Source organism: Colletotrichum destructivum, chromosome 6 (genome assembly GCF_034447905.1).
Source record: "Colletotrichum destructivum chromosome 6, complete sequence".
Lineage (NCBI taxonomy): Eukaryota > Fungi > Ascomycota > Sordariomycetes > Glomerellales > Glomerellaceae > Colletotrichum > Colletotrichum destructivum.
The window spans coordinates 2,616,596-2,639,847 of NC_085901.1; the positions used below are offsets into that span (position 1 = coordinate 2,616,596).

The 23,252-nt window shown below is 54.7% G+C and overlaps 6 protein-coding genes across 6 annotated transcripts; 4 read left to right on the forward strand and 2 right to left on the reverse strand.

The window, feature by feature from the left end:
• Positions 1-1,597: 1,597 nt before the first annotated feature.
• On the forward strand, positions 1,598-6,149 carry CDEST_09996 (Putative mediator complex, subunit Med16, WD40-repeat-containing domain superfamily). The gene is made up of 8 exons (XM_062926154.1): positions 1,598-2,107; positions 2,165-2,519; positions 2,570-2,819; positions 2,868-3,307; positions 3,361-3,580; positions 3,634-3,753; positions 3,806-3,919; positions 3,969-6,149. The coding sequence occupies exons 1-8, from the start codon at positions 1,926-1,928 to the stop codon at positions 5,207-5,209; spliced, it is 2,922 nt and encodes a 973-aa protein (XP_062782205.1). The 5' UTR covers positions 1,598-1,925; the 3' UTR covers positions 5,210-6,149.
• A 4,529-nt stretch (positions 6,150-10,678) lies between these two features.
• On the forward strand, positions 10,679-13,191 carry CDEST_09997 (Putative ammonium transporter, blood group Rhesus C/E/D polypeptide, ammonium/urea transporter). Its single transcript, XM_062926155.1, has 4 exons — positions 10,679-11,063; positions 11,137-11,201; positions 11,265-12,025; positions 12,084-13,191. The coding sequence occupies exons 1-4, from the start codon at positions 10,950-10,952 to the stop codon at positions 12,665-12,667; spliced, it is 1,524 nt and encodes a 507-aa protein (XP_062782206.1). The 5' UTR covers positions 10,679-10,949; the 3' UTR covers positions 12,668-13,191.
• Positions 13,192-13,964: 773 nt separating this feature from the next.
• Positions 13,965-16,741, forward strand: CDEST_09998 (Putative BRCT domain, DNA-directed DNA polymerase X, DNA polymerase beta-like protein). The gene has a single exon (XM_062926156.1). It carries the CDS (start codon positions 14,140-14,142, stop codon positions 16,606-16,608), a length of 2,469 nt encoding a protein of 822 aa, XP_062782207.1. The 5' UTR covers positions 13,965-14,139; the 3' UTR covers positions 16,609-16,741.
• Positions 16,742-17,501: 760 nt separating this feature from the next.
• On the forward strand, positions 17,502-18,956 carry CDEST_09999 (Putative protein arginine N-methyltransferase; the record flags this gene model as incomplete). The annotated part of the gene is made up of 6 exons (XM_062926157.1): positions 17,502-17,587; positions 17,680-17,693; positions 17,769-17,788; positions 17,881-17,990; positions 18,067-18,398; positions 18,478-18,956. 6 exons carry the CDS (start codon positions 17,502-17,504, stop codon positions 18,954-18,956), a joined length of 1,041 nt encoding a protein of 346 aa, XP_062782208.1.
• Positions 18,957-19,975: 1,019 nt separating this feature from the next.
• Positions 19,976-21,672, reverse strand: CDEST_10000 (Putative zn(2)Cys(6) fungal-type DNA-binding domain-containing protein). The gene has a single exon (XM_062926158.1). The coding sequence runs from the start codon at positions 21,376-21,378 to the stop codon at positions 19,978-19,980; it is 1,401 nt and encodes a 466-aa protein (XP_062782209.1). The 5' UTR covers positions 21,379-21,672; the 3' UTR covers positions 19,976-19,977.
• Position 21,673: 1 nt separating this feature from the next.
• On the reverse strand, positions 21,674-22,288 carry CDEST_10001 (uncharacterized protein). The gene has a single exon (XM_062926159.1). It carries the CDS (start codon positions 21,979-21,981, stop codon positions 21,760-21,762), a length of 222 nt encoding a protein of 73 aa, XP_062782210.1. The 5' UTR covers positions 21,982-22,288; the 3' UTR covers positions 21,674-21,759.
• Between the last annotated feature and the right edge of the window lie 964 nt (positions 22,289-23,252).

The following is a 23,252-nucleotide window of genomic DNA, read 5'->3' on the forward strand; positions in this document are numbered from 1 at the left end:
AGTTTTGCTTCGCTCTCCGGTTGCTCCTGTTTGGCTGGCAAGCAGATGTTAGTCTTAACAATTAATTATCCGACCCCACTCGATGATGTACCTGTTCGGCAGCCCTTCGCAGCAAAGGTACGTTGGCCCCGTCGCGACACTCCGTCCACGTTCTCCGCCCCTCCGCCCTCCGGCCCATCACCCCCCCCCTCTTGTTGTTCCTCCGTTCCCCCCTCTTCTTCGACTCACTTTCTGCGCATCCCGTCCCCTTACTGTTTTTCTCTTTCAGTTACCATACAACTTCTGGGATGATGACGACCAACCCCGCTGTTTACTTCTCTTTGCTGACCAAGACAGTTTTTCCATTTTTTTGTGGACTAGGCGAGTGCCTCCGACAATGGCTGCTCTATCCCGCACTCAGCATCCCGGACAGCATCTTCCACAGGCCAACCCCTACCCAAGGAGACCCTGAACAGTGCTAAGCAGTGCTGAGCAGAGATAAAGCATTGTTTTTAGTTAATTCGAGAATCGAATCGCGCTTTTTGATGTGGTCTTGTGCCCGGGAATGAGGGCATAACAGCCACAGTCTGGGACCACGGGTTGGGATAAGCTTACGGCGGCGACGGCTCCATCCATCCACCATCCCAAGGTCAGCGGCCTGTCGATCCAGCGGTGAGCTGCAGCAAGATGCACCACCACAGCGGCGGCAATCTAATGCGTCCTCAAGTCTCCATGTAAGATCGCCACGGTCTCCAAAACGTAACAGACACTGCAACTGCCCAACGCATCTCGCCGCAGCCATAGACCTCTCCTATCGCTGTCGCGGGTCGTGCGGTCCACAAAACCCTCCATCACATCTCGTAAGTCAGGACTTGACCAAAACGACGTCATTCATCGTGCGGGCTGAAGACGAGTGAAACCCAATTATAGTCGATCGATCCTGACAATAATAGCTTGCCGAAAAGCATGTCTTGGTTACGTGGAAAGGTTCTCGGCTTTCAAAGGCGAAGTAGAATGGATTATCCCCAATGTTTTCCACTGTCGATACAATAATATCGGTTCAAGGCGAGGCAAGGCGGTCGTTCAGCTGAAACGCGGCCAAGTTGGGAAGGGCTAAAAAGTGACAAGAACACGACACCTCCCTCATGTGCATCTGCGCCCACATGGAACCACCGAGTGGGCGCCCGTTGCCCGGAAACACTGACCTCCTAAATTATGCCCTGTCCATCATCCACGTCCGCCCGTCCTTTTCCCTGTCACACTCGATGGGGAGCCAGGGCCTCTGATGCAGGGATCATTGAACGGACGTCACAGGTCCCTTTTCTTCCCCACGAACTTGTACTCTGTAGCACAGCACTACTCTGTACAGAGTTTCTGTACAGAGTACACAGGTGCTGTACTTTTCATCAGCCTCGGTGTGGCTTGACACACAATCAAGTCCGTTTCCCCTACTTAGGTTTAGCTCGAAAAGGGGAATATCCAGTCGCCAACAAAATGGAGGCTGAGGGAAGGTGTGATTGAGTGGAGTCTCTGCACGGCCCAGGCCTGTTTTCATTGGTCCCATTTCATTTGCGTCCACGATTCGTGATCCACATCACAATTCAATGTCAACGTCCAGGTGCATCTTTCTGAGCTCCAGCCACACTTCCCATCAACTCCCACCTGTTTCCCCCCAATCATCCATCAAGGCTCACCAAAGGCCACCACATCAGAACGACGGCATCTTGTAGTCTCAGTATATTGCATGAAGTGGCTCGTCTGGCGCCCATCGTATGATAACACAGTCTTCCTTCGACCTGCTCCGAAGATGAGCTTCTGCCGGCTGTCAGAGTTGTTATTGTTGTTGTCTTAAACCAGCTCTTCAGCCTTACCCATCCGTCAACTTTGGCGGACGGATACTTGTGGATGCGCGCACGCGTAGACTTGAAGTCTCCGATTCGACGCACATGACTGAAGCCAAAATGCCGCTCATGCTCGAGAATGGCATGAACGGCTCCATGCAGGTCGATCAGCTTGACGTCGATGACCTTTTCGGCGACGGCGTCGGTCTATCTCTTCATACGGCTCGGCCTCCCACCAAGCATTTGCGCCAGAGGATAGACGATCTGCGGACTCGCGGTTGTTGCCAGTGAGTAACCATCTTCCTGTCTACCACCTCGCCTGGGCGTATACTCACACTTTTCAGGGGTATAGCATGGTCGAGATCCGGCGCAATCGCATCGATTTCTCCCGACGGAAAGACATTGGAAGCCAGGTTTTTACGCTCGCATCCCGACGATGGCAACTGGGGTCTCAGCGAGCCCACAAAGGTCGACCTCATCGCCATCAACGCCACTAGCCCCATAGTTCACCTGGCCTGGGCCTCGACAACAAGCCCAGAACTAGCCGTCATCGATGCGACCGGTCGAGTTGCCATCCTAACCTACTCCATCACACTGAATCGCCCCTTCGCAACGCGAAAGTGGGATCATGATCCGAGTGATGATCTTCACGCCATTGTCGGCAGCTACTGGCTTCCCCTTGCACCCCAGTCTAAGCAGGTAAATTGCCGGCCTACCGCGCGCGCCACTTCATCTAGCTGACTGCCCAGTATTATGTGAGCCATGGGCCTGCTGTGAGGGATGGTAACCAGTACCGCTATGAGAGCTCCTTCGTACATGCCTACGGTCCCTGGCATCCAAACCCATCCAAGAGCGCTCTGCTGTGTGTGACCACAAACGGCCATCTCAAGATGTTCTGGGCTCAAAATAATAATAAGATTGAGGAAACCACGCTTGAGCTTGAAAGCGTTAACTCCTCCGATGATTTGGTCACGCACGCAGCACTACACAGTGATAAGAGTAGGTCTGCTGGACTGCTTGACGAATCGGTTCGCTGACACGCATTAGGTAGTCTGTGGGTTGCTCTAGCGACTACCTCCAAGCAGTTGCGTGTTGTGCGAGTTGGCATTCATTGGGGCTTGCCGCAGTCCCAATCCGACAACAAACCGCCCCCTGGCAGCCAAGTCCTGAACCCGACCATGCAAGAGAAACATGTTGCGATTTCTAGCTGGTTGCCCAGTGGCTCATCCGCCACCCCAATCGACTCCGCCGCCAACCAACTGACACACTTGGAGATCTTGCCGTCAACCCTAGACCACACGGGCCAAGGCTGGGCTCCCCTTATCATCCTCGCAGTCCGTACTTACTTACCAACACCCAATACCCCTTACCAGGAAACGCAAAGCATTATCGACAAGTGGGAGGTCCACAACGACCAGTCCCAGAGCCTTCACCCAGCGTTCGAGCAGCTGGGAAGTCGCAGGAACAGTACAGGAGCGGCTCCAGCTGTAAGTCAGGTTTCTCTCTCATCTTCAAAGGGTTACGTCTAACCTGGTCCAAGCCCATATCCCGACTCAAGAAGTATGACCCCGTGGTCATCAATAAGGCCATTGTTGGTGTACACACTATCCAGTATGGCAGAGTCATATGTCTAGCCTTTAGCGATGGTTCGGTAGAATATCGCGACAGGTTCACCTTACAGGAGATTTACAACGAGATGAATCTCGATAGGGTCATGACGCTGAACCAGGTGGGCTTTACTTTCCAGGATGAATCGCCATGTAGGTCAATCTGTCGTTCTTTGCCTTTGTGCTTCGGCTCACTATCTACCCAGGCTTGCAAATGGCATTCTCCCCGACAAACTGTTCCATCATTAAGATACAAGACGATGGCAAAGTCAAATGGAGCAAGATGCACTATCCCCTGGGTGATATCGGAAACTCCAGCCAAGACGGTAGGCATTTCTCTATCCCTCAGGTGTCTCTAAGGCCGCTGACACCAAATAGCACCATATGCCGCCACGCTGGCGGCATTAACGGTAGCTGCCTCGACAGCAACTTTCAACAACATAAACTACGATGATATCCTGGCTGTTGCTCGTTCATATGCAGATAAAAAGCGTGCGTTTGCCCGCAGACAGCTATTTGACTGAGAAGCTCACCTTTACAGGCTTCACGTCCGACTGGATCAACGAAATCGTGCGCATGCTCAAGACCCCCGTCGACTACTCAGAGGATACCCACCACGATAGTCTTGTTAGGAACAGCTCTCTTCAGATGTGCTTGAGCATCCTCAACCACCTTGGGTACAAAGGCATGTTTCAGCCTCGGTCGTTTGGCGGCAAGTTCGCTATGCTGGCGCTCAACGCACGCAACGTCGTCATTCTCATCACGATCGCGAGTAATACTCCGGCTACGATTCGAGAGAAGCTTAGTCCGCTTGACGAGCACGAGGTTGTTGACGCACTTGCTGGCTGCGCAAAGTGGTCCCTCGATCTTCTCTCGTGGCTTACCGACTCCCTTTTCGCCCTTCTTGACGACCAGCAGTTCCTTGCTCTCCTCACACCGCAGCGCTTCTCCGAGATCAGCACCTACGTACAGTCCCGCTCCGACGTCTCTCTCCACTTGCTTCTGTGCTCTTCGACACGCGGTTTTCTCTCTGCCGTATGCCGCCGCATTCTGCACCTCGAGATTCTCTCGAACCGCGCTATCGAGTTCTACGAACGCCGGGCCGCCATGCAGAAGGCCACCGATCCATCCTCGCAAAATAAGGCTCTGCATGTAGTTCTATACAAGGCTTACCAGAAGATGCAGCGCGTCACCTCCAGCAGTCTCATCAAGGTACAAGAGTTTGACCGTCTCCTCACGGTCCTCAATAACGACATTCGCTCCGCCTACCAGAGCTCTTTCGCGTCCCTGGCGAGTAAGAACCCCCTGGGCGCCGGCGGGCAGAAGGCTCTGGACGCGCAAATTAAGAACGCCCAAACCCGATGCGAGCTCAGCATGCTCCTCGCGGCATCGCCGCCGCCAGCTTTCCTCCCCGTTCTCCTAAAGTTCTTCAACACCGACCTTAAGACATATCGCGCGCAGGCCGACCCGTCCAAGCTCTTCTTTGCTGACTTCACCCTCCTCGAAATCGACGACGATCGCCGAGCTCTCGCGGCGCGCAAGGCAAAAGGCCGGTTTATCGACGTATTCAAACGTGTCGAGCTGGCTACACCATCGGCCGACAGCACGAAGGAGGGCGACGATGCCAAGCTGGCGCAGTGGAGACGATGCGTTCGGTGCTCAGCGGTCATGGAGGACGTCTTTGGCTCTCGACCAGGTTTTACGTTTGTACTGGCTCAGCAGAGGAAGTGTTCCTGTGGTGGCCACTGGGGGCTCTTGCCCAAGGATGTTCTCATGATTTGAAACTCTTGAGGGATTTTGTAGCGGCTCAAAGGGGGTCGGGCAAAAGGCTGCATGAAAGCCTCAATAGTGTTTTGAGATTGGTGTGTATTCTATTCAGCCATTGTGCAAAGCGTATGGACAGGGTAGCATGAGATGGCCCGCCGCTCGCAATGTGAACTTGGCTCACCGATCTTTGACAATTTCCCATGTCAGTATTACAATATCTTGCAGTTTCCAAGGGAGAGTGATAAGGTCAAATCGGCGACGGCACGGCATAATGGGCCGAAGGAGTCTGCTCGAAAACGACTCGGTCTTGACTGCAAAGTAGGTAGACTCTAATACTCTCGGGTTATATCCAGAAGCCATATTTGAGCTAGGCTGTTACATGTACGCCAGGTCACATAGCTTTTCCCAGTGGTTACGCAGAGGAAGTGGTGTACAACTGCTCGGACCGCGTCCTAAGCATACCGAGGAGAGTCGGATGGATGCCTAGCTCGAGACTCGAATAGCTTTTTATTCTTGAATGATGAAAAGAGTTTGTGCAGAAACTTCGCCATATTGGACCTTGGTAAGATGCCCTCCATCCTGTTTTTCATTCGAACGAAGACGGGTGAGCCCGCGACAAAGCGGCCAAATGATTGAGAAGGCAGGGAAGACAAGGTCGAGTGAGGTTTTTCCGTGGCAGTGGTGCGTCAAGGCACCATCCAGCACACCGCTGAGCCAAGGATTCCTATCTGCCGGTTCGTGTCGTCTCATGTACCTCGGATAGTCTAGTCGACGCCAACATCGGACAATCGCCCATGATAGGCAGTAATAGGATGAGTGGGACTCTTGTAAGGGTAGACTTCCACGGCTATCAATCTCGAAGACGCCAGGGACACAAGCTCATTCTTTGGAATTGAAGGCAGCCGCGAATCTAAATCAGCCTTTTCGGGGCCACAGGCCACTTGACTGACTGACTGATGGGCAGCTAACGACTCTGGTGGAAGTTCTGGCCAGGCCTTTGACAGGCCTAGGATTGACTCCCTTGTCCCCCCGTATCGGCTCTTGCGCCCCTTGATCCGAAACTTCAGGGTGAGATGTGGTCTGCTGGTAGACGAAATTGCCCTTTATGCCTTGCCGCGGTAAAGGGTCCAGATCGGATGTCGAGTGCGTCGGCTTGGGTGATCAGGACCGAGGAGGCGCACTTCTGGGATGGGTCACAGGCTTCCAATATCCGAGGACCATTAGTTGATGGAGAAATGGCTGGGCTGCGTATTGGGCCGGCCCAAGAAGTATACCTGAGATGAACCAGTACCAAGAAACCGTTGACAGCGGCTCTTCGTGGGGGTGGCGGCCACCATCCCTTCCCAGATGAGGTGTAGTTTTATTCTCAGATCCGACTCTGCACGGCGAGGACGGGCAATCGCGATCGATATTGCTTGCGAGGGAGAGTTGGCGTGTAATGAACGAGCGACCCCTATGGGCCCTAGGAAGCTACTAGCATGTTACAGAGATTGGCTCCGGCATCTGCAGGCGTATAGTCCAATTTAGTCTTCGAACCTGTAAGCAGCGTGCAATCCAGCAAGTGCAGAAACCGTTGGTCATTCCCGGCATCCCGAGACACTTCTTTGCTTTTGCCGGACGACGGGAATGGCCGTCTCTTCCTCTTCTCCATAAGCTGGTCTGCAGTGAGCGCTCCAGATGTTTCAATGACGTCGGCAATACAAACCTGCTGTAGGCAGCGGCCAAGGCCGCTCCTGGCCCAAGAGCTGTGTGTCCACGGGTTCGTGCTGCCCCTTTGGCAATATCATTGCTGACTTGATGCCCAAAAGCGCTAGTCTCATAGGAGAAGAAGCTGCAGACGGGGTCCAGCAAAGCAATCGAGAGGCGGAGCTCAGGAGCATTTCCCGGCACGGAGCATGGGCGGCGGTCGAATGACGTGACGAGTAGACAGAATGGGATTCCGGGGGCGTAATGTTTGAGCCCCTTTGATCCGGGGGAGATAAGTGACGAGAACATTTGATTAATTTGAACAGGGCTCGGGGTCATTCGGTATCCCTGGCCGTGGGCTGCGAGCAAGATACCTAGGGATAGACAGGCAAGCTATAGAGGAGGACAACAGCCTAACCCGAACACAGTCTTTAAGCTGAGTGTGCGGATATGTCACGGTTCCATTGCCGCATTGTAGCCGCCAAAATAACTGCACAGCTACCAGGTACGACACAACGCTGGTTCGACGTAACCTAGAGTGGTTACTGCAAAGGGGATGGGATGCCGGCCGAGGTGCTGGTTCTGGAAGGCGACTGGATAGTCTTTGATCCGGGCGAAGTAGACGAACGGCCGCGAGGCCTGGTGCAGGGGGCGGTCCATGAGTTGATGTGGGACATGTTGGTAAGGCGCGTCGAACCCCCCTCCCCCTGCAGGCCTGAGATGAGGCACTCATAATTTGGTGATGAAAAGACCTCACAGGGCGTGCGCATCGGAGTATTTCTGTTTCAAGGAAGGAAAGCTACACTTGGCGTAGTATCATATGGAGAGTGAGTCCAGCCGGGCCGTAAGATGGTGGTACGGATACCAAGTTGGCCAGTCGACTGGCCGTTGAGAACATCAAGAACGGGGAGACACTATGGCGTCAATAAGTTTCGGGCTCAATAATTACATAGTAGAGCGCCCAAGATACGACGTCGCTACCACGAAAGAGTGCATTCGAGTTGAGGGTGACTGAAGTCTTAGAAGTGGCAGGGGAAAGGAGAGATGGGGATCAAAAAGAGCAAAGAAGTTCAAACTTCAAAATGCGCCCCCACCTTGCATCACTAGGCACAGCAACTATTCAGGTACGTAAGCCGGGGTAGCACATGGGCCAATCATATTGTGAGTGCTTATCATGACAAAGGGCATTTACTCGGTGGCTTCGGTCAATGCCCCCACCCCCCTGCCTTCTTCTGATCCTTCGGTCTTCCCATCAGGATGGTAGCGGCGGGACTGGTTGCATCCTTGCTCACATCCCAATGCGTCGTGTGTAAGTACTGTATTGGATGTTTGGTTTGACGAGTCTTGTGTTTGACATCCAGAGCCAACACCTGCAAGTATGAGATGGAATGGAACATGCGGATACAGATACAGTACCGCCTTTTGTCGACGTTCCACGGTTGGAGCAGGTGGGCTCACCCATCATAATCGTAATTACATCTCGAAGCCAATGGAGATGTTTGATACCGAAGCCGGATGGGGCAGCTTGAACGAACTTACGACAGGCTGCCATTTCCACCATGACCTCCTGTTGCGGGTACGTGACTCTCTTCTGCTTTTGCTTGATCTTACTCATGTCGCGATGGCTAACCATCTTGACTTGTCCCAAAGTCTATTTCTCCTCTGAGTGCCGCATAAAGTGCAGACTTTGAGTTCCCGCCCTGTCGCAGGAAACCATCAGCTCGAATTCCGTCTGTTTCAGCGAAACATGAGATGGCGGCTACTTTGCCGTTGTGATTCCGTCTCACGCACTGTGGCAAGACACGAGACGGTGTTTGCGCTCCGTATGCTCGTTAGGCATCTCCTAAAGCCTATTTGGTCTCTTGCGCGAGAAAGAAGGACAACCAACTCTCGCAATGTTTGGCCAGGATTCGCAAGTGAGACGGTCCCTGGCAAGTGGCAACCTTGCCTTTCTCCGAATTTATTCCACCACTACTCACTGTCTTTCCAACGGGCGATGCAACGGCCGGTGAGCAAGAATGTGCCGTTCTTGCGCAACGAATAGCCAGCCACAAGCAAACAGAAGTTCATCCGCCGCTACCCCCGGCCCGCAGACGGCTGTCCCCAGCCGCTTCCGACAGGCTTTTGTGACCGCTTTCACCTTAGTATTGTCGCTGCTAATTCGATGATTCTGTTAGACCCGTCACGCCGACCGGTTACCCCTGAGATCTGCCAGATGGTTGAGCTGAACGGGTTCCGTTGTTTCTCGCGTCCTCGGACGATCAATTCGCTGAGGTCGTCATATTCGAAACAGTAAGTCGGCCAACAGAAAAAAACAAGGTGAGGACTGAGCAACAACGAAACGAACCTCGCACCTGATCGATTCATGAGTCGCCGGACGCCCGTACCAAAACATGCTCAGGGGCTGGCCGCCGTCATCAGTCATCTCTCGCTCGTTTCAAGGTTCACAGGCAAGACTTCCGTCTGACGAAAAAAAATACAAAAAAAAACACTCAATGAAAAACGAAAATTTTCAGACCACAACGTCTCGTGTGCTGGGAAGAAACGCCGCGGAGAGGGGCTTTGTACCGCTTGTTCCGGCACGAGGTGTCAAGTGGTACCATATAGTTCAGCCTGCAGTTGGGCAGCTCAGTTGTGTTCATACGGAACGGATACGGACTGTCTCTTTCGCTTCTTGGCTCCCTGTCGGCGAGAAGAAGCAATTGGCGGCGCCATCAAGCCAGCAAGGGCAGCAACTCTGGTCGTTATCTCATGCCACGCTAGACCCCTGCTTGATAACGGGCCTGCGGGTTCTCCCACCCCCCCCCCCCCTCATTCATCCTCCTCCATTCAACGGCGATTTTGACCCTGGTAGGACAGGGAAGGGCATGGCCAGATTAATGAAGCACATGCATTTTGCCGTTGCGACGGGAGAGAGGGAATGAGTGCCTCCGAAGTCAAGCGTGCTGATATTTGAGAACTCAATTTGAGGCACCAAAATCGCCGACTTGGACTTCATGAGTGCGCCATCCGATAACAAGCAGAAAGTCAGCAAGATTTGGGAGTTGGAATGACGGAAAATGGGACACGGGATAATTGTAGCTTGTCCTATCAATACCGTTACCCATCTGATCAACCTAGCCAACAGTCTTCTACTTTGCACTAGTATTTGTTCTGATCAATTTTCCTTCTCTTCCTTACCTCGGTGTTCCTTATTGCCTCTTCTCCCACCTCCTCCCACCTTCGTGCTGGGTATGCAAATGTCATCCCGTTCGGTGAACGAACCCCCGGCAGCTAGAACGGCCTGGAGTGAATCCATGGATCGGCGTCGTAACCGATAAAGCCTCCACCCCCGTGTGCCTCCTCTCCCCTACCCTACCTACTTACTACTTGTATGCATCCTTGCGTACCGATTGGCCTCGGTCGGTTTGGTGGCGACCCTGCCTCAATTCTTGCAGGGCCTCCCACGACATCTCACCCCCCCTTCCCCCGAGAAACCTTGGCCACACCACACCTTCTAACCCGCAGCCAGCAGTCTTGGCCCTGGCCGGACAGCCCAGGGCAGGTTCTCCGTGGAACAGCCCAGCAATTTAGCGGGTGACTCTCTCTGCGTCCCCCTTTGCCGCGACGGCCGCTACCTCTCTCTGTCTCTGCCCTGTCACTGAAGCCGTCGGACCAGTACTGCCGTACCCGTCTAGTTCGCCCGCCACTCTCAGGGCTAGTCGCCATGCCGCCCGCAACGCCCGCAACGCAACTCTGCGTCGGCTTGTCGGGGCACCGGGGACATGCACATTCATAAGCTTCGCGCATCCCGCGCCCGTTCTGCCTGGTCTTGTTCGACTCACCCCAACTGCTGCTGTCTTTTCCGACGACCCCGCGACGGCCCTTCGCGCTCACTTAAGAGGCTTCGCTCACACGAGAGCTCTGCCAGCAGGCCCGTTTCAACATAGCATCACTCACTGTCGACCGACGACTGCCGCTACCCAATCCTCCGGTGAGGTCGACATATCCCACGGCTTCCGCCCTGGGCCCCCATTTGCCAATTACCGATTCGGCGATAAGATAGCCAAGTGCCAGCCAGACAGGCACGATGGCGTCCCCCCTCGATCTCGACGACCTCAATTACGTTCACCTGGTGCCGTACAATGGCTCCGGTCCTACGGGAGGCGACTCTCTGACGGAGGACCTGAACATCTGGTATGAGGTAGGTCGTGGTTCCATATTCAGCCGCACACGCCTCACTCCCATGTACGCCTTGCTGATATGGAGACTCGCAGACTGGTGACATAGGATGGATGATCACGGCTACGGCGCTCGTGTTGCTCATGATTCCCGGCGTTGGGTGAGACTAGTCCACATACCTAACCCAACATTGTTACAGTACTGATACAGGTTTCTGCTACAGATTTTTCTACTCGGGATTGGCAAGGAGGAAGTCGGCCCTCTCTCTCATCTGGCTCTCTGTCATGTCGACAGCCGTCACCAGCTTTCAATGGTTCTTCTGGGGCTACTCTCTAACCTTTTCGCACTCGGCTGGCGCCTTCATTGGCGATCTTTCGAACTTCGGTTTCAGGGACGTCCTCGGCCGCCCATCCGTCGGCTCCAGCCGCCTCCCCGATCTGCTGTTCGCCGTCTACCAAGGCATGTTCTCTTGCATCACCGTCGCTCTAGCGACCGGTGCTGTCGCCGAGCGAGGACGCATGCTGCCCTGCGTAATCTTCATGTTTATCTGGGCCACCGTCATTTACGATCCGATTGCTTGCTGGACCTGGAACCCTAGTGGCTGGTCCAATAAGATGGGTGGTCTCGATTTTGCAGGAGGAACGCCGGTGCACATCGCCTCCGGCACCGCTGCCCTGGCCTACTCGATGATGCTGGGCAAGCGTCGTGGCCACGGCACTCACGAGCTCAACTACCGACCTCACAATGTGACCCACATTGTCATCGGCACCGTCTTCCTCTGGGTCGGTTGGTTTGGTTTCAATGCCGGTTCGGCTCTGTCTGCGAATTTGCGTGCTGTTATCGCCGCCGTCGTAACCAATTTGGCAGCCTGCGTCGGCGGCATTACTTGGTGCGTGCTGGACTATAGACTAGAGCGCAAGTGGTCCACAGTTGGCTTCTGTTCCGGTGTTGTTGCTGGCTTGGTCTCCATTACGCCGGGTTCTGGTAAGTGCACGATGCCATAATCATCGCTTGCGAGAAGCAGTTGGCTGACTTGTCGTAGGATACGTTCCCGTCTGGGCTGCCGTACCTTTTGGCATACTCGGGGCTGCGTTTGCCAACTACGCCACTAAGCTCAAGTTCATCCTCCGAATTGACGACGCTCTCGACATTTTCGCGGTTCACGGAATCGGTGGCCTCGTCGGCAACATTTGCACCGCATTTTTTGCCGCCAATTACATCGCACACCTCGACGGTGTCAGCGAGATTGACGGCGGCTGGATCAACCACAACTGGATCCAGCTCGCTTATCAACTGGCCGATTCCTTCAGCGGCGGTGCCTACTCGTTCGTTGGCACGTGCATAATCCTCTTCGTCATGAACATGATCCCCGGTCTCCGCCTACGTGCGACCGAAGACGCTGAGATCTTGGGCATCGACGATGCCGAGATCGGTGAATTTGCCTATGACTATGTTGAGCTTACCAGAGAGGTGCTCAACGACATGGACAATGAGGCCGCCAGTCGGTACTCGAACGACATGGCTTCTTTCCAGCCCATGGAGAAGAACAACAGCATCCCATTGATGGACGTCCGCAACTTTGCCGGATCATCACAATACCCACCGCAGTTCGGCCACGCTCAGTGAAGCATGGGCAACTAAAGCTTCAACCGCACAGCCTCCTGCAGGACACTATTTCTCGTGTCTCGAGAAACCGCCCACGGCAAGGCCCTAGTTCGACATACCCTGCTATTTGTTCACTTAATGATACCAAATACAAAGCACGGCGCTGTCGCTGGCTCAACTAGGAAAAGAGCCGTTGGCCCATGCAGGACGAGGACAGCTGTAGGATACATAGCGGTACAACATACTAACCGCTCGGCATAGAGAAATGAGGAAACGAGCGACGTCTTTTTTTTGGTTGTAGATATTGTTGGACTTTTCGAAAACTACGGTGATACCATGGGAAGCGGAGGATGAGACGGTCCTTCCCTGACCGCTGTACTTGTAATTACGTGAAGAAGAAAAGAGTCAGACATGCAAGATCAGTGACGACTTTAGTCTGTTCCAAATTTGGACAATAACTCAGGTATGAAACAAACTACTTTGTTAGATTCGATGGATCAATGTCTCGATACTATTTATTGCCGGCTGAAGTATAGAGAGCACTCGACCTTTCTCCCTTGGTCTTCCCATTCTCATTTGTTGGCGCTCTCGCAACCGATCTCTGTGGGGATGTTTGTCCTCTCCTGAGGCTTTGCCACAAGTCGTTAGAGGACGGGATGGGACAAATTTACGATAGGTGACGTCTGGTTTCCTTCATAAACTAATGACCGACCATACTCATCGCAGCGTCATATCATCCTGTACAGTTGGATGCAGTTCGCGAACTCGGAGTTCTGCATATTGAACAATCCGTTGTAGGTAGCCAAGGCCGGCTCTTATGAGGCCGCACAGGTACACCATGATACAACAAACATAACAAGGACATGCTATGCTCAATAAAGAACGATATGTTGGTTTTTTTCAGGGGAAAACTGTATCACGAGAGCTTCCGAGCTCAAAACCATCCTGCGGACCAACTTTACACCCAGCTGGCTACCTTTCATGGCCTGCCTGCTTATCTACCTAGGTACCTAGGCAGGCACGTGCTGAAGAACGCTCGTCTTGGTTTGGTCGATCCACTACAACCTGGCGTCAATCCCTTGGAAAGAGCCTATCAGGCGTTGTTGGCTCCTACGTTCCTTGCTAGTAAAAAGCCGTCAGTGCCAATATCGGTCTTAATTGGCTGACTTGCAGGCGGCCACAGCACTAATGCGGTGTTTCCCCACGCAGGCGTGCCAGATTCGGCCAGTTCCAGCATCTTTGCTTCAGGGGATATCTCGAAGGCATCCATCCATCCATCCCTTCCTTCTATTGTCACCCGCGTCAAATGCCAACTCACCATCAAGCATCTTGTATGTATGCCACACCCTCGCACCTTTTTCGGAATTTCGCCCTCTTCCATCACCGGTTCCATGGTTCCAATAGGCAGCACCCATCCACCACCGCCATGATTCTGGTTCCCTCGGCATCATTAAAAGGTTCCTGTGCACCTCTTTGACAATCAGCAAACCACCATGACCGACACAAACACGTCCTTCAGAGATAAAGCGCGGTTTTTCCGCCAGCTTGAAACTCTCGGTGGACAAAGTGATGACAACGACAACGACGAGTTTCAGGAGGCTGAGCTACGTAATAGACAACAACTAAAGGCCTTCCAAGCCGCAGTGCAACCCCGACAGCCACTTCAAAAGAAGACACTACAAGAGTCGCAGTCGCAGCCGCAGCCGCAGTCGCAATCGCAGTCTCCCCTTCCCCAACGACTGAGCCCAACCCCTAGACAGACATCGTCCGTTCCGGTCCCGGCTTCGCCTACGGATTCCGGACGCAAGGACTTTATCGAGCGGACCCCACTTGCCGAAATCAAGGGTTCCGGAAGGAGGGAAGCTCCTGCCGCGGATAGCTTCATCGAAGACACACCCATACCGGATTCCTTAGCTCGGCCACCGCTTCAGCCAATTCCAAGTCTCACTAGAAGCGTCGCTACGCCTTTGTCAGTCGTCAAGCACATGCTGCCTCGCCGGGTCGACAATTCCCCCTCTGTCGCCGCCATGAAGAAGAGGAAGCGAGACCCTCCCATCAAGACTGTGCCCGAGGAGCAGCAGATTTTTCGAGGCTTGCGGCTCTACTTCATTCCCAACGATGACATTGCACCGGCCAGGAAGATCCGTATACGGAAAGCCCAGGAGTTCGGCGCATCTTGGGTGAGGTCTTTGGAGAGCGCGACCCACGTTATAGTTGACAGGAACTTGGACTGGAAAAGCATCGAGTCGATCGTTCGACCAAAGAATGGAACATCTCCATATCTTGTTCTCAGTGAAGAGTACCCTTTGGATTGTCTAAGATTTAAAACTCTTCTCAATGCTCAACAGAAGCAGTATCTGGTCTCTGGATGCCCAGGACCATTTTCTGCCCCAGCGGAACCTCCAGCTGAATCTCGCGGTGCCCAGCCATTGACAACAATCTTGCCGGATTTGCCACTCAAGTCCCGTCAGAAGAATCCACAGAAATGGGAATATGTACCGCTATCGACTCCATCCAGGGACCAACAGTCTGCTAGGATTACGGCTGAGGAGGATGTGGCTGGTGCACCAACATCTACCCTAATGGATATCACAGATATCGTACAGCCACTAAACACACATAGGGCCATGAGGCAAGGTAGAATTGACTCCGATAGTGGATCTCCTTCAGTTATTGAGAAGCCGACATCCACACCCGAGGATGAACTGGAAGGTGTCATTTCACAGATGCAACAGTTTAGGGGTCTACCGCTGGGCCATGACGACGATGACACGACAACCTCGACGCAACCGCCGGAAGAGGACTCTAGTGGAGGTGGAAATAGCTCCGATGACGAGCGGCAATGGAAGAAGAGGGCAGTTGTAAAGGCTCGGGGTCGTAAAGACATGGCGTGGGAGGACAAGTTCGCATGCCATAAAGGGGGCACCAAAGGTGGTGACGAAACGAACCCGAATGGTCGTACAATTGAGATTTTGCAGCAAATGTGCAATTACTACGAGCGTATCAACGACACCTGGCGTCCCATTGCTTACAGGAAGGCCATAACACAGCTCAAGCGGCAACCAAACAAGATATCTACGGCTGAGGAGGCAATCCGACTGCCTGGGGTGGGCCAACGATTGGCTGACAAGATTGAGGAAATCGTTACGACGAACCGGCTCCAACGACTGGAGAATGCGGAACAAGAGCCCATGGACGAGATCTTGCAGATGTTCCTCAGGATTTACGGCGTAGGCAGTATACAAGCAAGCCACTTCATTTCGCAAGGGTTTCGGACACTAGAGGACCTGAAAGAGAAAGCAAGGCTCACCCCAAACCAGCGAATCGGCATCGAGCACTACGACGACCTCAACACGCGCATCTCTCGGTCCGAGATCGAGCTTCTCGGGGCAGTCGTGAGATCGGAGGCGGCAAAGCTAGATCCTGCAGTGCAGCTTATCATTGGAGGGAGTTATCGTCGAGGCGCCGATGACAGCGGCGACATTGATTTCCTCATCACCAAGAAGGGGACGAGAGCGACGTCTGAACTCGTACCATTCTTGCACCAGTTGGTCAAGACACTGGAGACGCAGGAGTTTCTCGTTGCGAGACTTGCAGGATCTCGAGAGGAATCGGACGGCAGCAAGTGGCACGGGTGCTGCGTTCTCCCTAAAACTAGGGGCGTCAACGACGAAAATTACCGGCGGGTTTGGAGGCGTGTGGACTTCCTCTTGGTTCCAGAGACGGAGATGGGTGCGGCGCTGATATATTTCACGGGAAATGACATTTTCAACCGAAGCATACGGTTGTTGGCATCGAAGAAGGGCATGCGGCTTAATCAGAGGGGCCTCTACAAGGACGTGATGAGGGGTCCTGGGCGCGTCAAACTGACAGAGGGCGAGCTGGTGGAGGGACAGGACGAAAGGAAGATCTTTGAGATACTGGGGGTTAAGTGGAGGGAGCCTCATGAGAGATGGTGTTGAGGAAGGCCGAGGCACGTTGAATAGGTACCAAAGCGTGGTGTTGGATGGGTCGTCTTCTGTTGGCTACGGAATCTCCAATTCGAGGGAGTGCTTCCGAGCCATCTATTTTCAAGCTGGTCTATTGTGGATTGCCCTGTTTGAGCTGGTAGAACCGTCCACTCACCGGCAGAGAAAAGTATGCAGTGCCCCTCGTGGGACAACCGATCCAGGGAAGCGCTAATTCAGGTATCTATCTTGCAGCATCTCATGCCAGTGACCCACTCTGTACGGCGTACCCGCGAACACCACACTGTAGAGGGACAAGCCGGCAACAAGGGTTCGCCAGCTGTAGACGCTGTTTGAAGGAATAAAAAAAATGAAAACAAGAGGGAGGAAAAAAGTCAAGCTGGGAGGGAACGTGTCGCGGTTCTGGCTCAAAGTGGAATATAAAAGTGGGCCCATGGCGGATGCAGGGTGCAGGCGGTGACGGGCATAAGGTGCAATCAGGATTGGGTTTTTTTCTTTTGGGGGGGTTTTTTTTTTTTTGCCGTGTACTGTCCCGCTGTGGAGCGCCCCTCCTCCTCTATGTAGTCTCTGTCAGGTCCCAATTCTGCCGGGCCCGATCGTGTCGAGAAGGTCTGTCCCCAGTTTCCAGCACCCATAGCCCCGCCGACCCTTTTCCCTTTCTTCACCGCGCCGACTCGATTGCCCATGTTTCTTTTCCCTCCAGAAATTTCCTCCCTCCTTTCTTCATTCTTGTGCTTGGGCTTCGTTTCTTCCTAAATCGATTCCTTCTACCCAAGTCCTCTTCTCTGTTCCTTGTAATCTCACACACACCCTACGACTCGGCGACCGAAAAAGTTTCGTCGCGAAGCAAAGAAGAGGAAGAAGGAAAAAAAAACCCCAACTTCACTATGGGCAACGACACGCATATGGAGGTTGATGCCGCCGAGCAGAAGCTCAAGGGCATGGAGCACTCTGAGCAGCACTACTTCAAGAGGTACGTACGGTTGGATATCCCCTTCAGAACAGCTGGCTGGAGATGGAGAACCCCTCGGAGACTGCATCATTTGCTAACATTGCTCCGTTCAGCTACGACCATCATGGTAAGTCCTGTCTCGCGATCCGAACGAGTACAACAGAAACATGATGTCTAACCGTTGTGGGTGATTGTGGATCAGGCATTCACGAGGAGATGTTGGTATGCTTTCTACCCCCGACTCACAACTGGCTGCCGCCTCTCCTGGCCGGCTAGGATCTTTGAAAGGCCTCACTAACCATGTCGCCCCGCAGAAAGACGAGGTCCGCACGCGCTCCTACATGAATGCCATTGTTCAGAACAAGCACCTGTTTAAGGACAAGGTCGTTCTCGACGTTGGCTGTGGAACTGCCATTCTGTCCATGTATGCAAAACCCCTGCGTCGACTCCCAAAAACGAAGGAGAATGCCTAGATAGACTAATCATTTGTGTCACTCAAGGTTCGCCGTCAAGGCTGGCGCGAAGCACGTCATCGGTGTCGACATGTCCACCATCATCTTCAAGGCGCGCGAGATCGTCAAGGTGAACGGCATGTCTGACAAGATCACCCTGATTCAGGGCAAGATGGAGGAGGTCGAGCTCCCCTTCCCCAAGGTCGACATTATTATTTCCGAGTGGATGGGATACTTCCTTCTCTACGAGTCCATGCTGGACACCGTTCTGTACGCCCGTGACCGCTACCTGAACCCCGACGGTCTCATCTTCCCCGACAAGGCCACCATCTTCGTTGCCGGTATCGAGGACGGCGACTACAAGGATGAGAAGATTGGATGTGAGTTTGGAAACTACCCCCCCTCGCCTCGGCAAAGCCTGGCCACGAGATGCGAACAAATGCTAACGATGGCCAATAGTCTGGGACAACGTGTACGGCTTTGACTACAGTCCGCTCAAGGCCACGGCCCTGTCCGAGCCTCTCGTCGACACAGTCGAGATCAAGGCTGTCGTGACGGACCCCACGCCCGTCCTGACCCTGGACCTGTACAAGTGCCAGGTGTCGGACCTTGCCTTTACCACCCCCTTCCGCCTCTCCGCCCGCCGTGACGACTTTATCCACGCGCTCGTCGCCTGGTTCGACATTGACTTCACCGCCGCCCACAAGCCCATCCGCTTCTCCACCGGCCCTCACACCAAGTACACCCACTGGAAGCAGACCGTCTTCTACCTCAAGGACATGCTCACCATGTCCACCGGTGAGGAGGTTGACGGCACTCTGCACGTCAAGCCCAACGAGAGGAACCGTCGTGACCTTGACATCAAGATCGAGTACAAGTTCTTGACCGAGGACCCCACCCGTGCCGCCGAGGGCGTCTGTGAGTACAAGATGTGCTAAGCGCACCACAGTCTTGGACCCGGTACATATCATTTCCCACCCCTGGAGAGTTGACCCCCTGAGAAAACGATCAACAAACATCCAACCACAGCAAGGCTTCACGAGAAGCCTTTGGTAGTGTTTCCCCAAGGAAGTGGGTTAACCTACCTGACAATTGGGGAGCCACCGAGATACCCAGCTTTTGCTCCCGCCACGGGCGACGAAACCGCCGGTGGTTTGTTTGCGCCCAAAAGTCATTTTTGAGAGGAGAGAGAATCCAGCCTGGCTGCGTAACCTGCGCCGGCGAGGAGGTATGGCGCGGCCTCCTTCCATTTTCGAGATATCCCCCCCCTTCCTTGTGTTTAAAAATTTTTTTTTTTTGGCATATTCCGGTTCGACGCGAGTCTTACCGCCGAAAAGCGTCGGTGCCGTGATGGAGAAGGAACGAGAGGAAGGAAAAGACATAGAAACCCAGGGCATTCTCTGCCTGCCATAGTAGATCATGACTAATGAATCGGACATGAACCTCCCACTTGCTGCCTCTGAACTGTATGTAATCCATCTAAACTAGGAGTATTCCAGCGATGGGGTTGATTGTCTTCATTTAATCGTCGCCTCTCAGAATCTCTGAAGATGTTCCAACGCGCCTGTCTATCAATCATGCAAATGCCGTGCTACTGCTATGCTTTCTGCCTCATCTCACAACCCCATCACTTCTATGTTCAATGTTCCCATGCAAGTGGACAAAAACAAGGGGGGAGGGCAAATGGACAGAGCACAAGGCCCGCTCCCTTCCACCTTCCCCCTCCCCTCACTTCCCTCTACCACGTCTAGGCAGATACAGCTCATTCTGATGAGATGAATGCCTAAATGTAAAGCAGGGCCCCGCTCCCTTTTTCCTTGCCTAGACGCCACCCTGCCGATACTTTATCCCGCGATGCAAAAAAACAAAGAAAACAAAAAAAAAGCCGCCGAGTCTGCCTCATCTGTACATCCCTCCCCGCGCGTCCCCGCCCCTATCTCTCGCCTTGCGCTGTCCCACTCACATGCCACCGGGCCCATGCGTGATCCAGTCCTCGACGACGTCCTTGCCCCGGAACACGACGCCAAGCATGACAGTGAACTCGTCCACCTCGCGCGGGTCTGCGAGAGCGAGCAGGCCCGAAAAGTCCATCCGGCTGACCCACCACGCCGTGTCACTCTCGCGCGACCGGCTCCAGCGCTCCGCCGTCGTGGCGGCCCACAGCCGTGCCTGCGCCGTGAACCCCATGTCCGAGAGCCCCATGATATGGTGGTGGAGGTGAGGATGCGGATGCCCCCCACTGCCGCCGGCGGATCCCGAGCCCCCGAGCTTGCCGTACGCGCCGCCCTGCTTCGCCGTGGCGTATACCGCGCGGACAAGGTGTGCCATGATGAGCACGCGGCGTATTGACTCGGCCATCAGCCACCGGCGCCACGCCGCCTTCAGCTCCTCCTTCGTCAGACGGCCTCCTCCTCCGGGAGTGTTGGAGCGCGAATTATCCGGCGAGAGGTCGTGCTGCTGCTGATGCTGCTGATGCTGTGGGTAAGATGACGTGGCCGACGAGGATTGTTGCGGCGGCGGAACGTGCGCTGTCACTTCCGGGATGACGGAGGGGGGCACGGCCTCTTCGGTGAAAACGGCGGCTCCCACGCGGGATTGCAGGGCCGACGTCCACGCCGCGAGCATGGGCTCGACCGAATCGGCGAGCACGCGCTGGCGGATGTCGCCGTCGAACCACCGCATGATCTGGTACATGACCAGCGCCTGTAGGGCGGCGACCTGCTGTGGGAGGGTCCAAGTTGCCTGTTCGGGCACGTAGAGGAGGGCCGTGGCCTTGGCCTCGACGACGCCGAGGACGAGGGCCGAGTTTTCGTCGTTCTTGGCCGCGTACGCGGCGCACGCGCAGAAGCAGTCCTGTAGGACGGGGGGCAGACCGTCGGCGCCGTTCGTGGTGGGTAGGTAGAGGGCTGGGTGGATGAAGGGGGCGACGCCGTTCTGGCCCACCCAACGCCGCGGGAAGCACCTGAACTGCTCGTTGCAGTAAAAGACGGCGTCTCTCGAGATGCAGTCGCTGGCGGGCGGGGACATGACGGAAGGGGAGGGCGACGGCGCGGCAGCGTTTCCATAGAACAGGGACCACGGGGTCTCCGTCTCCGGCACGACGGGGACGGGCATGATGTTGTGGAGGGAGCCGGTCGGGGTGCCGGCGGAGCCGCTGAGGACGTCTGTGAAGAAGTTGAAGTCGGCGGCTGCAACGGCGGCCTCGAGGGACGGGTAGTTGCAGTCCTCCAACCCCTTTTGGGTGCACCGGCCACAGCGTGGGAGGCGTTGGTCGCATCGGCGCTTCGCCTGCTGACACGCAGTGCAGGCGCGGCGCCGGGTCGATATGAGGGGTGACGACGAGTTCGACGGGGCCGACATGGTGGTCGAGTCCGCAACCCGCTGGGTGGTTAGTGGTGTGACGGAAGCTCCGATGAAGGTTTCAGGCTTCTTGGCTGGTGGCCCCGGGTGACGCCGAGAAGGGACAGTGTATGCTTGGCTGTGTAAGAATGCGGTGTGGTTGTGAGTGCGTATTGCGCATGTGGATGCGTGTGTATGTGTCTGACCGTGTTGTCGGAACGGTTAAGCTTCGTCTTCCACCCGAAGAAGCAAGTAAGCCACGTTCACGACGGCGGAGCAGAGTAGCTCTGGTACGACTCCCAAGAAGTCGACCTCCCCCTCCCCCCTTCTTGCTTGGGGCGACTCGGTTACCGACAATCCTAACGGCCAACCAACGATTTTGCCTGTGCCCTGGGAGACTTCCTAGTAACGTACGGACGGAGCAGTCGCTGCCGGTCCGGGGTAGCGGCGGCGGCGGCGGCGGCAGCGGGACAAGTTGCGGCTCTCCGCTTGTGGGGTGGAACTCCGCTGCGGGCAACGGCTTTCCGCGTAGCTGGGTTTTCCAAGGGGGCGGCGGGACGCAGTAGAGATCACCCGTCTGGTCGTTTCGGGTCGGGCGGTTCTCCGCAGTTGGTTGCTGGACATGATGAGGGAGATCCGGAGTCTCTTTTCTCAATGTGTCCTGGGCTGCCGCCGGCCCTCCTCCTTATATGGGGGGTTGGTGCAGAATGCGGGATGCGGCCCAGGTTCCTCCTACGCCTTCTCGTCCATACGAGCCATACACGATGGGGACTTCGTCGACCTGGATGAATCGAGAAGGAACGACTGTTGTCCGATCTGCTCCAGGGAAACAATTGTTCAGAACGCTAGCATCGAGGGCCTGGCCTTGCTGGTTAAGTCATCGAACGTCGCCCGTGAGTAAGCGTGCGTAAGGAAGTGACCTGAAGATAGGCCGTCTCCCATCCACCCCATGCCCGCCCACCCCGATTTGACAAGGACGGAGAGAGAAGAAAACAACAGATCGATAATGCCGGCCCGGCACTGTCGTTGTGTGTTAGGTGCGGGACGATTTGCCCTCAAACTCGGCCAAGGTATTAGTTCCCACCCCCCCCGGTCAGAGGGGCGCGCTGCTGGGTAATCCGTCTGGTGGTGTGTCAGCTAGCCACCCGGGGAGGGGACTAGCAAGAAAGATCTGGGGCGACGGAGACATGCAGATGAATTTGAGTTATGCTGCATCGTTCGTCGCCTCCGCCGGTATTGCGCGCTCCAAAGCGTCTGTCAACGGCGCCTCTTCCATGGTCTGGAGACAAAACAGTGCCCAATACCGTGCGCTGACTGTATTCCAAAAGTGGTATTTATTCGGTTAGACGGTTGTTCCGTGAGTCGAATACGCACCACCATCCATCGTTGTTTTGCTTGGCTCAAATAAAATAAAAACTGCGTGTATTGTCTGCATACCTTAGGTAGGTAGGTCCAAATAGAATAGCTGGGCCTACGCTTACTGCAGCAGGAGCAGATGCTGTCATGGTCCATCACCGCTTTTCTCCGCGACGCTAATACCAAAACGGCGCCCCCACCCGGTCTCTAGCAGAGCAGACCACCGCCCCCCGGTCCGCAGACACGAGGCGTGGCATTTTCTTAATCTTGAGTGCTCCCCCTCCTCCCCGGGATTTCCCATCAAGCTATTGCGTCACATAATCAACCTGTCACCATATCCCAAGCATGCCGTAAGCATCCCGGGACTGTCTTGCAACCTCGATACTCACTCAGCCTTATGAAAGCATGTTCTTGGAGTTGGGCGAGGGAACGAAATGCTTGCCCCGTTGTGGATAAACCACCAGAAAAATTCAACGTGCGACGACCAAAGGAGGGTCGACTGTCTCGCCCACTGCATTACCTCCCATGTGTGTCCTTGG

Bases quoted from the DNA above. Each gene is read 5' to 3' on its own strand.
- CDEST_09996 (XM_062926154.1), top strand. From the start codon at position 1,926: ATGACTGAAGCCAAAATGCCGCTCATGCTCGAGAATGGCATGAACGGC. The intron at 2,820-2,867 runs GTAGGTCTGCTG...GACACGCATTAG, and splicing joins AGCACTACACAGTGATAAGA to GTAGTCTGTGGGTTGCTCTA. The intron at 3,308-3,360 runs GTAAGTCAGGTT...ACCTGGTCCAAG, and splicing joins GTACAGGAGCGGCTCCAGCT to CCCATATCCCGACTCAAGAA.
- CDEST_09997 (XM_062926155.1), top strand. From the start codon at position 10,950: ATGGCGTCCCCCCTCGATCTCGACGACCTCAATTACGTTCACCTGGTG. The intron at 11,064-11,136 runs GTAGGTCGTGGT...GGAGACTCGCAG, and splicing joins ACCTGAACATCTGGTATGAG to ACTGGTGACATAGGATGGAT. The intron at 11,202-11,264 runs GTGAGACTAGTC...TTTCTGCTACAG, and splicing joins CTCATGATTCCCGGCGTTGG to ATTTTTCTACTCGGGATTGG.
- CDEST_09998 (XM_062926156.1), top strand. From the start codon at position 14,140: ATGACCGACACAAACACGTCCTTCAGAGATAAAGCGCGGTTTTTCCGC.
- CDEST_10000 (XM_062926158.1), bottom strand. From the start codon at position 21,378: ATGTCGGCCCCGTCGAACTCGTCGTCACCCCTCATATCGACCCGGCGC.
- CDEST_10001 (XM_062926159.1), bottom strand. From the start codon at position 21,981: ATGTCCAGCAACCAACTGCGGAGAACCGCCCGACCCGAAACGACCAGA.